The 16,578-nt window shown below is 36.2% G+C and overlaps 1 protein-coding gene across 2 annotated transcripts in view; it reads right to left on the bottom strand.

Annotated features, from left to right (window-relative positions):
* Positions 1 to 16,578, bottom strand: part of LOC106873885 (ADP-ribosylation factor GTPase-activating protein 1) — a 175,015-nt gene that overhangs the window by 44,175 nt on the left and 114,262 nt on the right. For both annotated transcript variants that reach the window (XM_089354885.1, XM_089354886.1), the window contains exon 8: positions 3,817 to 3,906. In XM_089354885.1, the coding sequence (XP_089211011.1) occupies positions 3,817 to 3,906 (90 nt within the window). The remainder of the gene's footprint in view (positions 1 to 3,816; positions 3,907 to 16,578) is intronic.

The following is a 16,578-nucleotide window of genomic DNA, read 5'->3' as shown; positions in this document are numbered from 1 at the left end:
ATTTGACTGCAGCCATGCTGGAGCACCGCCTTTAGTCGAGCAAATCAACCCCACGACTTATTCTTTGTAAGCCTAGTACTTATTCTATTGGTCTTTTGCCGAACCGCTAAGTTACGGGGACGTAAACACACCAGCATTGGTTGTCAAGCGATGTTGGGGGGACAAACACAGACACACATATATATATACATATATATGACGGGCTTCTTTCAATTTCCATCTACCAAATCCACTCACAAGGCTTTGGTTGGCTCGAAGCTATAGTAGGAGACACTCTTTAAAGTATAGAGTTGAATTTCGTGTAGCCACCTGTTGGAAACTTTTCTTCCCCACCCATTTTGTAGGGGTTATTACCCATTTTTCTGGGCTCTTTTCACAGTTATACCCCATTCGAAACTTGCATTAGTTTTTGTATGCAAAAAAAAAAAAAAAAAAGAAGGAAGACGGGCTTGTTTGTAGAGAAAATGTTAAACGTGCCTGAAAAAAAACAAAAAACATGGTCTTTCCCCACAACTAAAAGGCATGAAGAACTATGAAAGAAGGCGAATAAGCACTGGGGGTGGGAGAAAGAACAGAGAACTAACACACAATCATTCAAGAACTTCCAGAATAAAAACGTAAACACCTGAATGACTTTCCCTCCATTCATTACTAAATGTCTTTCTCTCTTCTTCATTGTTAAAAGTAAAGAAGCTGGAAAAGATCGATCGCATTTCAGTCTAATTGTCATTGTAAATGACTGAGGCTTTCCTTTCTCCGTTTCTATTGCTTCATTCCTTTTCTCTATGGTTAAGAGAGTGAAGGTGTGTAGCTCAGTGGTTAGGGGTATTCGGCCCATGAGCGTAAAGTCATGAGTACGATTCACTGTGGTGCACTGTGTTCTTGAGTTGTAGCTGTAATTCAAAGGGGCCAGACTTGTCACATTCTGTATGAGGCTTAATCTCCCAGAGAATTACCTTATGGTATGCATGTCTGTTGTGTAGTCAGCCACTTGCACGTTAATTTTACAAGCTGGCTGTTCCGTCGATCAGATAAACAGGAACCTCGTCATCGTAACCGACAGAGTGCCATTTTTTATAAAGAGTGAAAGAATAGGAAATGATCCATATCATAAGGCAAAAATGTCATGTGTTTAGGTATTTAGTATAAGCAGCGAAAGCTAAGATGGAAATAATTGCTATTCCGTCGTGTATTTGCCCTCGACTCATGCTCAATTTGGTAACAACAGCCTGCACATTGGTGTTTATCAGGGGGCTTGGACTCCAGATCTGCTGCTGTTCGGACCAGATTAACACCCATAGTGACCCTAACGACTAAAAAGAGTTTCCTGCCCCTATATAGGATCTATTTTCGTTTTCTTCCAACCACTTGAAGGTTTATCTTGCTCCAGTCCACTCAGCTGGCTAAAATGAGTTGAAGCTGTAATTCAAAGGGGCTAGCCTTGTCATATTCTGTGTGAGGCTGAATCTCCCCGAGAACTATGTTAATTTTTTATCCTTGGGTGGTAATGAAAAGTGAAAGTGACATCTAATATTTGCTGTAGTTGTCTTTGATTTAACAATGTATCTATGTATCAACGTTCTTTCAATCTATGTATCTACTTTCTCTCTCACTTCCTCTGTGTCCCTCTTCTCTCCCACTTTTAATTCAATGTATGTATCTATGTATCTACTTATCTTGTGATGTGATAAACATTTAAAAACACAAAACGAATGCTGTCACCACTCACTGTCTCTCTCATTCTCTTTCTCTCTCACTTCCTCTCTGTCCTCCTCTCTCCTGCTTTGCTACTCACTTCTTCCTTTGTGGTAAGTGTGACACACACCACAGGTATGGATGTACAAAAACAACAAGTTGGTGTATTAATATTATTGATTCTTTCTACTAAAGACACAAGTCCCGAAATTTTGGTTGGGTGGCTGGCTAGCCAATTACATTGACTTCAGTGCTTGACTGGTACTTAAATTATCAATTCCAAAAGGATGAAAGGCAAAGTTAACCTCAAAACATAGAGAGCCAGAGAAAATATCACTATGCATTTTGTCCAACAAACTAATGATTCTGCTAGCTTGTCACCTTAATAATGGCTCCAAATTTTGGCAAAGAGCTGGAAGTTTTTGAGAGGAAGGGAAGTCAATTACATCAATTCCTCAGTGGAATTTGAACCCAGAATGTAAAGAACTGAAAGAAACATGGTCAAGCATTTTGTCTAGTGTGCTAATGATTTTACCAGCTTACAGCCTTAATAATAATGGTAATAATAATAATAATGCAGGTTTCAAATTTTGGCATAAGACCAGTAATTCTGGTGGGAGGAGATAAGTCAATCACATCGAGCCTTAGTGCCCAATTTGTACTTATTTCATCAATCCTGAAAGGATGAAGGGCAAAGTCAACCTCAGAGGCATTTGAACTCAGAACATAAAGGGTTGGAACAGATAGCACAAGGCAATTTTTTTCTGAGTGAAGATCTTCATATTTATGCGTGGTCCAATATTCTAAAGCAGAACTGGAACACAAGGAAGGATTCTTGATAGTAAATGGATATAAAACAAAAACCACAATCAAGAGAGTATACAAGCAAATGTATGCATGTTTATACAAACATGTATGTGTATATATGTATGTGTGTATATGTATATTTATGTATTATGTATATGTTTCTGTTTATAAATATATTCACTGTGTGCTCATTTACAGTCACAGAATGGTGCATGCACATAAATGGTAAATTTTCTGCTTAGCTTACTTTTGTTCTGTTGTGCTCTGTTCAAGTGGTTATCTGTTTGGCACTGTTTCTCTATTCACCCAGCGAGGAAATAAAATGTGAATAAATGGAAGAAACACAATAATACCGAAAGATTGGCACAAAGACCTGCTTCTTTTACACAAATACCCTCTGGGAAGGGAGAAGGGGGTTAGAGTGGTATGACAGTGTGTAAGTCTTAGCTTTAGGCACTCTACTCTCTGCTTAATAATACATACAGATGTACAAATAGCCAATATAGGTAATCAATACTAATTTAATAAAATCAAGTCCGTTGGTTATATCTTTAAAAAAAATGAGGGAGGAAGGGAGAAAGAAAGAGAGATAAGATATAGACTGAAGGAAAGACAGATAGATAGAAAGATAGATATGCAGAAAAAGAGTGATACAGACGTAGACAGATAGATAAATAGAAAGAAAGTGTATTAAAGTGAGAAAAGAGTGAGGGAGGGAGATTTAGATATAAGAATACAAATAGATATACACACAAATATATATATATATACACACATATAGATAGATAGAAATAGAGGAACAGAACTTACAAGAAAATCCATAACTTATAAATACTCATTTGTGATAATGAAAAGTTAGAAAATAAAGCAACATTTTGTCTGTATATAAATTTCTTTATCACTCATATATAAATACACACACACACACACACACACAAGAGAGAAAGAGAAATTTAGATGAAAACAAAATTTGGACTATTTTATATATATATATATATATATATATATATATATATATATACACACACACACATATATATGTATGTATACATACATGAGTATATACACATACACATGCATGTACACACATGTATGTGTGTAAATGTGCATATACACATACACACTGTAGAAATGTGCATAAAACTTAAAACAAGAAAATGCAAGTGAAGTTCTCTATAATGCAAAACAAACATGCAACTGCACCAGTGCAACTATATAAAACAGAAATATGCACACATGCATGCACAAATATACAAATGCAAAATATGCATAAAGATGCAGTAAAACTCGGAAAACTCAGATGGCAAATCTTACCTTATCTCGTGTAGGTTTGATAACAGATTCATTGACAGTTAAACTAAGTTCCTTGGTCCGTTTGGCTGCAGTGCTAGCAACTTTAGTGGCCTACAAAACAGAAGAAAGACTTGCATTTAGAATCATTCTAGTTTTTTTTTTAATAATATTTAATTTAATTTACTTTTTTTTTTGAGAAAATGTGATTTAGCACATGTGGTGCCCCGTGGCTGTTAATACAAGGAAGATAACATCCCTTAATAACATGAAGTGGGATTAGGTGTTTAAAATTTGAAATTTAAGAAGAGGAAAGTAATGAAGTAAAAGCATCTCATTTGGTTTTAATGATGAAGAATTAGTTGTTCGATTAACCAATGTGACACATAAAAAGTGCCCACTACACTCTGTGGAATGGATGGCATTAGGAAGGGTACACAGCTATGGAAACCAAGCCAAAACAGACTATATGGATGCAACAATGTGTGACAAGGCTGTACCTCTGAACTACAGTTACAATCCATATGATGGGCTTCTACAATCTCCCTTTATCTAAGTTCATTCACGAAAAAGAAAAAGAGAAAAAAAATGAAGAAAATAAGATGTGAAATGAAAGAACCATATTATTACACCCAACTTAATCCTAATCCAGCAAACCTCTGATCAAAGCATTTTTACTATAACTATCCACTCTTTCTCACATACCTAATAATGTACCTAGGACCATATTATCCATTGTATCACTTTCTCATATGACAAGGTGAAATTCAGAGAAGAATTGGCAGCTATTTCTAGCAGGATAAAACTCCTGTTCACTCAACAGCCAAGATATAAATGTATATGTGTTCAGAGTTCATAATGGTTCGATAAGTCAGTTGAAAGAAAAGATGAAGTAATTTTTCCAATGCGAAGACAAGAAAGCGGGGGACTGACTAAGCTCTTGGCTATATTCGTAACCATTATTGAAGTGATGGCATAGTTATTGTATTATGTTTGATAATTATTACTATTATTTCAACTGAATGAACACAGTAGAAGAAACGATGGATTTCAATTATTATGGAGCAAATGGGTGTTATCAAGTTTTTAGGTGTTATAATGTTGAGTGGATGAACATTATTATGAATGCACTTCTCTATAAATTGTTTGAGTGTGATAATTTAAATAGATTTCATTGTTGTGGATGCTTGGTAAAAGAGAGATGAATCTATTGACTGGATGCTGGGGTGAAATTGCCGATTGTGTAAAAGTGTTGGATCGAAACAAACAGGTATTTAACCATACACACACACACACACACACACACACACACACATACGCACACATATATACACATGCACATACACACCCCAATATGAATAGTTGTGTGTATTTACATTGATACATTACTTGGTATTTGAGTGGTTGGCATTGAGAAGAATAGATGAGATAGCAACACTTGTACTTCATGGTTAATTATTTATAACTAGCAAAATCAATTCATTGATTAACCTTTTTTGACCTCAAAGAATTGAAACTGAGAATTATGGCACTAATGCCTTTCTTCTTCCATGGCTTCCAAGACTTGCAGAGCAAAGAGAGGAAGGAAACACAACACGTAAGGTTGAACAGTAGGTAGCAACACATCACAAAAATCTCTAAAATGTGAGGTGAAAGAGGTCTGCCATCTTTAATTGCCAATTCTTAAGACATGTCCACAATAAGAATCAAAGAGCCACAACTAGAAGTGCTGCCTCAAAGTTTGTTTCAGTTAGTAACTTCTGGATTCACAGTCTGCTTGAGTCGAATAGGACTTAAGCTGCTCCAGATCAAAAGTAAAAGTAAGGAATAACACATCACACATGTCTCTGTGAATGGTTTAGTTAAGAAAAGAATTTAAAAAAAGGGGGGGGGGGTAGAGAGAGAGAGAGAGAGAGAGAGAGAGAGAGAGAGAGAGAGAGAGAGAGAGAGAGAGAGAGAGAGAGAGAGAGAATGGTCAGCATTCATTTAAGAATCTCTTATTGGCTTTCTTTTTGGAACCACACAGTTAGGGTGTCAGTCCTACTGCATGGATGCTGTCAGCTGTGCTATAACTGTACTGTAACTGCAGGCCAACTAATATCTTATGAGTGAAGGTTTACAGATAGAAACTGAAGTCCTGTATGTGTGTTTTGTGTGTGTGAGTTTAAGTGAATGAGTTTGCATTTTCTCTTGTCTTCGTGTGTGTTCACTGATTGTAATCAAAAATATCTCAGTTTATAAAGGCTATGAGGTCATTTGCTTGCAGTCCACTGTAAAAGCAAACTAGGCTTTTTGAGATGTTGTGCGGTCTTTGGAAAGAAAACGCTAAGCAAAATCCTCAATCAGATAACATCATTTGTTGCCGGTTCCCTGCCTAAACATGTCTGGGATTTTTTTTTTATTCTTTTACTTGTTTCAATCATTAGACGGTGGCCATGTTGGAGCACTACCTTGAAGGGTTTTAGTTGAACAAATCAACCCCAGGACTTATTTCTTAAGTCCAGTACTAATTCTATTGATCTTTTTTGCCAAACTGCTAAGTTATGGGGATGTAAACATACCAACACCAGTTGTCAAGTGGTGATAGGGGGACAAACACAGACACAAAGACACACACACACACAACAGGCTTCTTTCAGTTTCTGTTTACCAAATCCACTCACAAGGCTTTGGTTGGCCCGAGGCTATAGTAAAAGACACTTGCCCAAGGTGCCACACAGTGGGACTGAACCTGGAACCATGTGATTTGGGAAGCAAGCCTCTTACCGCACAGCCATGCCTGCTCATATTTCAACAGATGGGGATATTATTACTTAGTTTGGAAACAAGTGAAGGTTGGCATCATGAAGGGCATCCAGCCATAGAAAACCTTGCTCTCAATGCAGTCTGATCTAATCCATGCAAGCATGGAAAAGTAGCTGCTGATAACGATTATTTCAAACATCTTCCTCTTCTCTGGACATCAAGTACACGATATAGATAGAGCAACCATATCTAGGAACTCTCATTAAAAACATTATTATGTCATTTGTGAAGGTGCATGGCTCAGTGGATAGAGCATTGAGGTAATGAGTTCGATTCTCAGACCGGGCAGTGTGTTGTGTTCCTGAGCAAGGCACTTTATTTCATGTTGCTCCAGTTCACTCAGCTGTAGAAATGAGTTGTGACATCAATGGTGCCAAGCTGTATAAGACTTTTGCCTTTCTCTTGGATAACATCAGTGGCATGGAAAGGGGAGGCTGGTATCCATGGGTAACTGCTGGTCTTCAATAAACAACTTTGCCCAGACTTGTGCCTAAGAGGGTAACTTTCTAGGAGCAATCCCATGACCAAAAGGGGTCTCTATATCATCTAAACGTTATGCAGTAGGTCTGCTAAAGCAAGGGAAGATCTGGATAAGGCAATGATGAAAACAATTGCAATGATACTATCACTGTCAGTGACAATAACAAGAGCAACATTTGATCTGCTCATATTTCCAAATATATTTTGATATAGAACATTTGACATTTATATGAACAAACAAACAAAAAAAAAAGTTATATTTTTTCGTCTGTCTCAGGGCAGTTCATTTAGTTAATAAATAAATAAATAAAATAAATTGATAAAATAAACTTGAATAAACTAAAATCAACTCAACAAATTATATAGAAAATTTTTTCCAAAATTATGTGAAACTTTTAGTTCTCTTCAATATAATTCTAAATTAATAATGATAGAACAAATGAGAAAGAGAGAGAGAGAGAGGGAGGAGGGAGAGAGAGAGAGAACCAAAAGAAAAATAAAAGACCTGAGATGACTGAATTAATTAATATCGCTTCGACTCCAATGAGATTTATAACAGTAATATCAACAACTACATTTTCTTTAATTGACACAATGGCAATAAAAGCAACATTACAGTATATGTCACAATCAATACAATATGAAAGAATATTTTACAAATAAATGAACATACAGCGGACCAGTGGACTGAGACACACACTGATTCTTTTGAAGTTACACAGGCCCAATATTCACCAATATTCATGAAAAGAATAAAGTTAATTTGATTAACACTTCCCCACCACCACAACTGCCCATCACTATATATTTTTAAAAAAATATTATTTCATTAATTGAATAAATGAAAGAAAAAGAAGTTAACCTTGGTTGGATTTCAATCCAGAGTGTAGATGGGCAAAAAAAAACAAAAACAAAAAAAATAAATAAAAACAAAGGCATGTAATCTTGTCTTGCAGCATCATTTCTGTCAGTGTTGTGGCTGCATGGTTAAGAAGCTTGCTTCGCAACCATGTTGTTTCAGGTTCGGTCCCACTATGTGGCATCCTGAGTGTCTTCTTATTTCTTTATTGCCCACAAGGGGCTAAACATAGAGGGAACAAACAAAGACAGACAAAGGGATTAAGTCGATTGCATCGACCCCAGTGCATAACTGGTACTTAATTTATCGACCCCGAAAGGATGAAAGGCAAAGTCGACCTTGGCGGAATTTGAACTCAGAACGTAAAGACAGACGAAATACCGGTAAGCATTTCACCCAGCGTGCTAACGTTTCTGCCAGCTCGCCGCCTTCACATGGCATCCTGGGTGTCTTCTACTATTGTCCAAGGATGACCAGAGACTTTGGAGTGAATCTGATAGATAGAAACTGAAAGAAGTCCATTGTGTGTATGTGTGTGCATGCAAGTGAATGAGCACATGCATGTGAGTGAATGCATGCAAGCGAGTGAGAGTGTGTGTGTCTGTGGCCTAGTGGTTAGGATTCTTGGATTTCACTCAGGTGGGAAGCTAGTTGATTACATGGACCCCAGTGTTCAACTGGTACTTATTTTAGTAATCCTGAAAGGATGAAAAGCAAAGTTGACTGATAGAATTTGAACTTACAACATAATGATGGATGGACGAAATGTTGCTAAGCATTTTGTTTAATGTGCTAACAATTCTGCAAGCTCCAACACTTCCATGAGATTTGTAAAGGAAGAGTACAGCATTTTTTTGATAAACCCCAATTCATGCCCGGTGTTCATTTATCAATGTCATAGAAATATGAGAGGCAATAGATAAAATAAACATTAATGCATTGTAATAAAAATTATAGATTTAAAAAAAAACAATCCAGAATCAGAACAACTAGATACTGAGAGAAATTCAGTCAAGTCATCCATCATTTCTGCTAACTCATCCCACCTTCTGTGAAGACTATCTGCATTAGACAATAAATTAAATGAACTGGATGTATACACTAGAAAGCCATTAATGTTTAGTGCCTTGTTTCTAAGAAGTAATACTATAAGGCAGGGATTCTCAACTATCAAATTATCTATGGACCCCTTTGATTACTATTTTATTCTGGTGGACACCCACAGTCATTCGATGTTGAAAAACTAGTTTTATTGGAACTTCTTTCAAAATTCCTATTTTTTATTTATACATTAACTTGTGTAAGTTAAACCATGTAAATTGTCAAAGAAAACTGTTTCTTGCAATACATAGCAACACACACATCTGAAGCAAAATTTTTTCAGGGGCCATCGAATACTATTATGGATCACCAATTCACTATTTTGTTGTGTGGAGCCCAAAAATCTTATATGGACCTTCAGGGGCCACGTGGACTCCATTTGAAAACAACTGCTCTAAGGCACTGGTTTTCAGCGGGGGTCCAAATAAGATTTTGTTGTTAAAATTTATCTGCAATAAATTGGCTATACTTCTATAATGCACAAAATATTAGATTTTTTTAATATACAATTCTTAATATATTTAATCATAAAAATCTAACGGGATTTTTTAGAAACACTGAATGGTTATTGGGGTCCAGTAGAGTAACATAGGAAGCAAAAGGGCTCATGGTTGAGAAACACTGCTTTAAAGTGGTCAGAGTTGACCACATATCTACAATGGGGTAGTTCTTCTCCAAGGTGGGGATCCGGGTAAGACTTTATCTTCATCAACATCCTAATTGTTTTAATGCCCACTTTTCCATGTTTGCATGAGTTGGATGGAGTTTATTACGGCAGATTTTCTATGGCTAGATGCCCTTTTTAAGAGTATTCTGAAAGGCCTGGTTGGAGGCCCAACCTTCTGAGTTCTTTACAGGGCTTAGAAAAACTGAAGGCAACTGCAGTAAGTGTGTGAATCCAAGAGGTGAATACATCAAATAAAATCGTAATTAACTGATCCTGTATTTTCTTTTACCCAAAGCCAGGAACTTTTCAGCACCCTCTTTCTTGCACGTGTGTGTATGTATGTATATGTGTGTGTGTATGTGTGTGTGTGTGTGTGTGTCTTGCTGACATCATAAGATTTGATAAACTCTGAGAGAATGTAAAATAATTCTTTTCTGAATGGTGCATCTTGATGCAGATAATGCTACAAATAACAGCATGCAAATATTGGATTATAAAACCCTTTGGACAGAAAAAGTTGAACACTGCCTATATATATATATATATATATATATATACATACATACACACACACATCTATATGTATGTATGTATGTATGTATGTATATGTGTATGTATGTGTGTATGTACACACATACCTACCCACGCAGTGAGTTCTCTTTCTTCCTGTTTGATCTACCAAACTTATGTTGAGGAAAAATGAAAAGCCAGGAAATATTACAGTAAATATGAAAGAGAAAGAAAAAAAAAAGACAGAGAAACAAGAGGGAAGAAAAATGGAGTATTTGTCAGGCAAACAAATGTAGTAGGAGAAATGATAGCATTCTTGGCTAAAAGATGATGTAAGATTAAATAAAACATAATAAAACTGAACAAACCTTGTTAAAAAGAATATAAATATATGTATATATAAATATATATAACTATATAAATACATACATACACATATATATATACAATTATATTACGGAAGCCAGATAAGTGTCGGATATGATGCAAAGTAGACAAAAGTGAGAATCATCTTATGTGAGAATATATACAAGGTATATACAGAAAAGAAAAACAAAAAGGTATGAATAGACATTACACAGAAAGGAAAAATATACACAACGTGATTAGTGGATTTTAATCTAGATAAGAAAGGAAAGACAAAAACAAAGAACAGAACCAGCTTTAGACGAAGAAGAAACAAAAACAAAAAGGAAACAAAACAGGGGGGAAAAAATGATTGAAATCCTGTGGCATTTATCAGTATAAACTGATGGACCACATAACAAAGGTATGGAAGCCAGTTATTGTCATAATAGAGCAAATAAACAGAAAGGTATGCAGAATCATAGAGATACTGTTAAATCACACAGCAGCACAACTGAAGTGAAAGTAACATAAGAAGAATGGGTGCTAGGTTCGGTCAAGGAAGCGAGAAGAACTTTGGGGTATGTTTGTGAACCCTCTTGTATCACTGTTTGTTGATGTGGGAACAATAAGAAAAGCCATTGAAACAGCTGTTCAAAAAACCTGGGAATCAATCAGAGATCCCACATAAGTCTAAATGGGAGCCTCTCTGTGACCTTTCAATTTGCTAGAAATAGCAACCAAATTTTCCTCAACCTCACTATTTCCTTGCCTTGGGTCTTGAGCTGATGAGAAAAGTTGGTGGAGGGGGGCACCCTCATGAAATATAGTGCGTTTTAACTTAAGCACCCCAATCTTGTTTTTTTTTTAGACTTGTCAGAGCCCATCCATCTCCAGATCTGACCACCACCAATCCTACTTCTTGAGAGAGAGAGAGAGAGAGAGAGGTAGCTAGAGAGATTGGGAGAGAGAGGAAGTGTACTATATATGTTTGTTGTAGGTTGACTGTTTATCAGAATATATGTTTGTAGGGTTTATCTATGTTAATCATGTTTTTATGTGCAATTCACTACTGTTATACTACTACTACTGCTACTTATAATGATGATAATAATACTTTCCAATTTTGGCACAAGGCCAGCAATTTTGAGGGGGGGGGGAAGTCGATTACATCTATGTCAGTGCTCAAATAGTACATTACTTTATTGACCCTGAAAGGATGGAAGGCAAAGTTGATCTCAGAGGAATTTGAACTCAAAGCTTAAAGAGCTGGAAGAAATGCCACTATGCATTCTGTCCAATGTGCTGATTCTGCCAGCTCATTGCCTTAATAATAATAATAATGGCTTCAAATTTTGGTACAGGGACAGCAATTTTGGAGGAGGGGATAAGTCAATTACATTGACTCCAGTGCTCAACTGGTTGCTTATTTTATCGACCCCCAAAAGGATGAAAGGCAAAGTTAACCTTGGTGGAATTTGAACTCAGACCATAAAGATGGGTGGAACACTGCTAAGCATTTTGCTCAGCACAGTAATGATGATGATGATGATGATGATGATAATCCTTTCTACTGGAGGCACAAGGCTTCAAATTTGTTGGGTGGGGACTAGTCAATGATGTCGACCTCAGTGTTTCACTGATACTTAATTTATTGACCCCAAAAGGATGAAAGGCAAAGTCAACCTCAGCGGAATTTGAACTCAGAATGTAGCGACAAGCGAAATACCGCCAAGCATTTCGTCCAACGTGCTAACAATTCTGCCAGCTCGCTGCTATAATAATAATAATAATAATAATAATAATAATAATAATAATAATAATAATTCTTACATGGGCACAAATTAACAAATTTCTAGTGGAGAGATATAATTGATTGAATTGACTCAAAACAGAAATAATAATAATAATAATAATAATAATAATGATAATAATAATAATGATAATAATAATAATGATAATAATAATAATAATAATAATAATAATAATAATAATAATAATAATAATAATAGATATGATGATTTTCTTTTATTTCGCAACGAGATTATAAATTTGTGGTCTATTAACCTCATCTCTGGAGATGAAATGATTTTTAATATTTACATTCTGCCCTAAGTTTCGATCGGTCTGATCTCTGTCATCAGGAAACCAAACTGATCGAAAACGCAGCGTGGCCGTAAATATTAAAATGTTTCATCTTTAAAGATGAGTTCAACAGTCCGAAAAATTATAATCTTATTAGTAACAATTCATCTTGGACGTTTTAGACGTACAAAACAATATATTAGCACAATACATCATCCTACCAAGGAACAATAGATAATAATAATAAGTCTTTCTAATTTTGGCACAAGGCCAGCAACTTTAGGGAGAAGAGGTTACTTGATTACATAGAAGCCAACACTTGGTTGCGACCATATTTCACTGACACCCCCCCCCCCCCCCCCCCAGGATGAAAGGCAAATCTGACCTCAGCAGGATTTGAAATCAGAATGTAAAAAAGCAGAAATAAAACTACTTCTAATTTTAGTACAAGGCTAGCATTTTCGAGGGGAGATGAGGGATGGGGTTGGGGCTAGTTGATACCATTGACCCAAGTGCATGACTGGTATTTTATTTTATTGATTCAGAAAAAAAAAAAAAAAAAAGAATGAAAGGCAAAGTTGCTCTTGTTGGGATTTGAACTTAGAAAGTGTATTTTACCCTTGATTTCCCTAATGATTCTTCCAATCCAATCTGTTACAATTCTTCAGGGTACAATATTGTGATTTTTGCAAAATTTGAACTTACGATCATGACAGCTGTATGCTAAAACCTTAACCTCATTGCAAGCCTCCAACAACTACAAGAGTAGAAATAGTAGTAGTGGTTATAGACAGGTGTTTAGTTCAGGTGAGATTTTTTTTTATTATCTTTTACTTGTTTCAGCCATTAGATTGAGGCCATGTTGGAGCACCACCTGGAAGAGTTTACTTGAACAAATTGATCCCAGTGCTTATTTTTAAAACCCAGTACTTATTCTATTGGTCTCTTTTCCTGAACTAAGTTATGGGATGTAAATAAGCCAACACTGGTTGTCAAGTGGTCTGTTTGTGTGTTGGGGGAGACAAACAAATACACACACACACACACACACATTGTTGTTTAACATCTGCTTTCCATGCTAGCATGGGTTGGACGATTTGACTGAGGACTGGTGAAACCAGATGGCTACACCAGGCTCCAATCTGATTTGGCAGAGTTTCTACAGCTGGATGCTCTTCCTAACGCCAACCATATATGTATATATATAAAAAAAAAAATGTTCACATATAGACAATGGACTTCTACAAAATTTCTGTCAACCAAATTCACTCACAGGGCTTTGGTTGGCCCAGGGATGTAGTAGAAGACCCTTGGCCAAGATGTCACGTTGTGGAACTGAACTCAAAACCATGTGGTTGCAAAGTGAGCTTCTTGCCTGCCCTTACAGAAAAAAACAAAAAAAATACAGCCTTGCCTATCCTTACAAAAATAAGGCTTTTACTTCACAACCACATAATTTTTGAATTCAGCCCCATTGTATAACGAAGACTAAGTACTCTGACTTTACAGCCAAGTGAGTTCCCTGGTTTCAATTAATAAATTATTTTCATTTGTCGAATAATAGAATTTCTTGGAACTAGAAAAGCTAAACAGTATCAATACATGAAAATCTATTAGAATTCAATGCGTAGGAAAAGAAAAAGAGGGAGTTGTAAATTGACTCTTAAGGCAAAGAAAACCAGAGGATGATTTATGTGACATGTGCATATATCAAATGGTCAATGCAAAAGCTATAATACCCATTATGTATATCTCGGTAGTATAGTTGCATACATATTGCTGCCAATATGTATATATTAGTAAACCTGTTGCACGCACACAGAGTACCACTGACAAACACAGTGACATTAATAATATGTTAGTAATAAACATACACACATTCTTGTAATACCACCCACGTGTTAATAATGTTACCTACACAACAGAGATGCTACACATTTATTCTTGCTATCATGTATATTTTAATAAGTATGTCACATGCAGAGAAAGCACCACTGACAAGCAGAGTGACGTTAGCTATACTTGTGTGTATATAAATATATACACACACACACACACACATATAAAATTAATATGACTAGGGTGTTAGAAACATCTACATTGCTAGAAATAAGAACTAAAATGCTCTAATACTGTTGCCAAAGCACATAATTGTATGCATATATACTGGCAGGGACTATAATCACCCGAAAACACTGTTCAAGTGATTATAGTCCTTGTCAGTATATATGTATACAATTATGTGCTTTGACTACAGTATTAGAGCATTTTAGCTCCTATTTCTAGCAATGTAGGTGTTTCTAACACCTTAGTCATATTTAGTGACAATTATATTGGGTTGTCCGGAAAGTTCGTGCCGATTTTTAAAGGAAAGAAAAAGGTCAATAAATACTTGCCATTACATTTTTCATCAACCAAATATGAACCGTTTTGTTGCACAATGCGTCTCCATTTTTCGTTTAACTTGAAAATACCCTCTTCCCAGAATTGAGGTGGTTTCATGGCAAATAAGTTGAAAGGTAAGCTACTATAAATCAGCACGAACTTTCCGGACAACCCAATATATATAATACATCACTCACATGTATATTTAAACCCACCTATGTGTTGCTAATGTTACCTACACACAAGATGTCAGCAGCATGTAGCCAGATGTCAACCAATACATGCCCAAACATCAGTCACATACGCCCAAACATGTGATGCAATACCGATTTCAAGCTTTGGCACAAGGTCAGCAAGATCGGGGGAGGGTGTAAATCGATTACATCGATCCCGGTGCTCAAATGATCCTTATTTTATCAACCCCCAAAAGAATGGAAGGCAAAGTCAACCTTGGCAGAATTTGAACTCAGGATGCAAAGTCGGACGAAATGCTGTTAAGCATTTTGCCTAGCATGCTAATGTTTCTTATTTTTTTATTGCCCACAAGGGGCTAAACATAGAGGGGACAGACAAAGGGATTAAGTCGATTACATCGACCCCAGTGTATAACTGGTACTTGATTTATCAATCCCGAAAGGATGAAAGGCAAAGTCGACGTCGGCGGAATTTGAACTCAGAACGTAACGGCAGGCGAAATACCTCTAAGCATTTCGCCTGGCGTGCTAACGTTTCTGCTAGCTCACCGCCTTTAATGCCAACGGCATTAAATTAGCATGCTAATGTTTCTGCCAACTCACTGTCTTACTATGTGACATAATATTAACAACCATGTACAAACACACATGGACATATGCTCATACATGTAAACACACACACTTGCACAAACACTTGTATAGGAACACACACACACACACACACACACACACACACAAAGAAAGATATTCATAGAAGCTAAGTGAGAAAAGCCTACAGAGGTAGATAATGGATGCTCAATGAGATTGATATTAGTAATTAATTAATGAATCAGGGTGATCAGATGACAGCTAACGATTTACAATTAAAATGCAAATGTTGTACACCATGTAGGCTTAAAATGAGCCACAACTGGAAACCTCACCTTCAGCTCTTTTGTGACCATAATTTCGTTGAAATATAAGGCTTTTTGTTTCAATTAATTTTGAAAATAGAGAATTTGGTAAAATAAATTTGTCCTCATTAAGGTCAAGTCTGGAACACAGATTAACAAGAAATTTTGACGGAAGGTTTTAATTCAGATGACTTTAATCCTTTAGCATTCAGATTCATGCAGCATCTTATAGTTTTGAGATCTCAATGATGTGATAGTTAATTTTTAGAAGCACACTGTTGAATAGATGTGAGAGGCCAGACCTGGCTGGTTTGAACATAAAACGGGTAGAAAATCTGGGCCAGATATGGCTGGTTAAACCCTTTAGCATTTAAACTGGCCAAAATAATCTACTTGTTTTATCTTCAAACTGACCAGATTTGACCTCTCACACCTACTCTGCAATGTCTTCTACTCTAGCCT

This window comes from Octopus bimaculoides, chromosome 7, assembly GCF_046866305.1.
Source record: "Octopus bimaculoides isolate indiv1 chromosome 7, ASM4686630v1, whole genome shotgun sequence".
NCBI lineage: Eukaryota > Metazoa > Mollusca > Cephalopoda > Octopoda > Octopodidae > Octopus > Octopus bimaculoides.
This window is presented reverse-complemented; position numbering and strand designations above follow the sequence as displayed.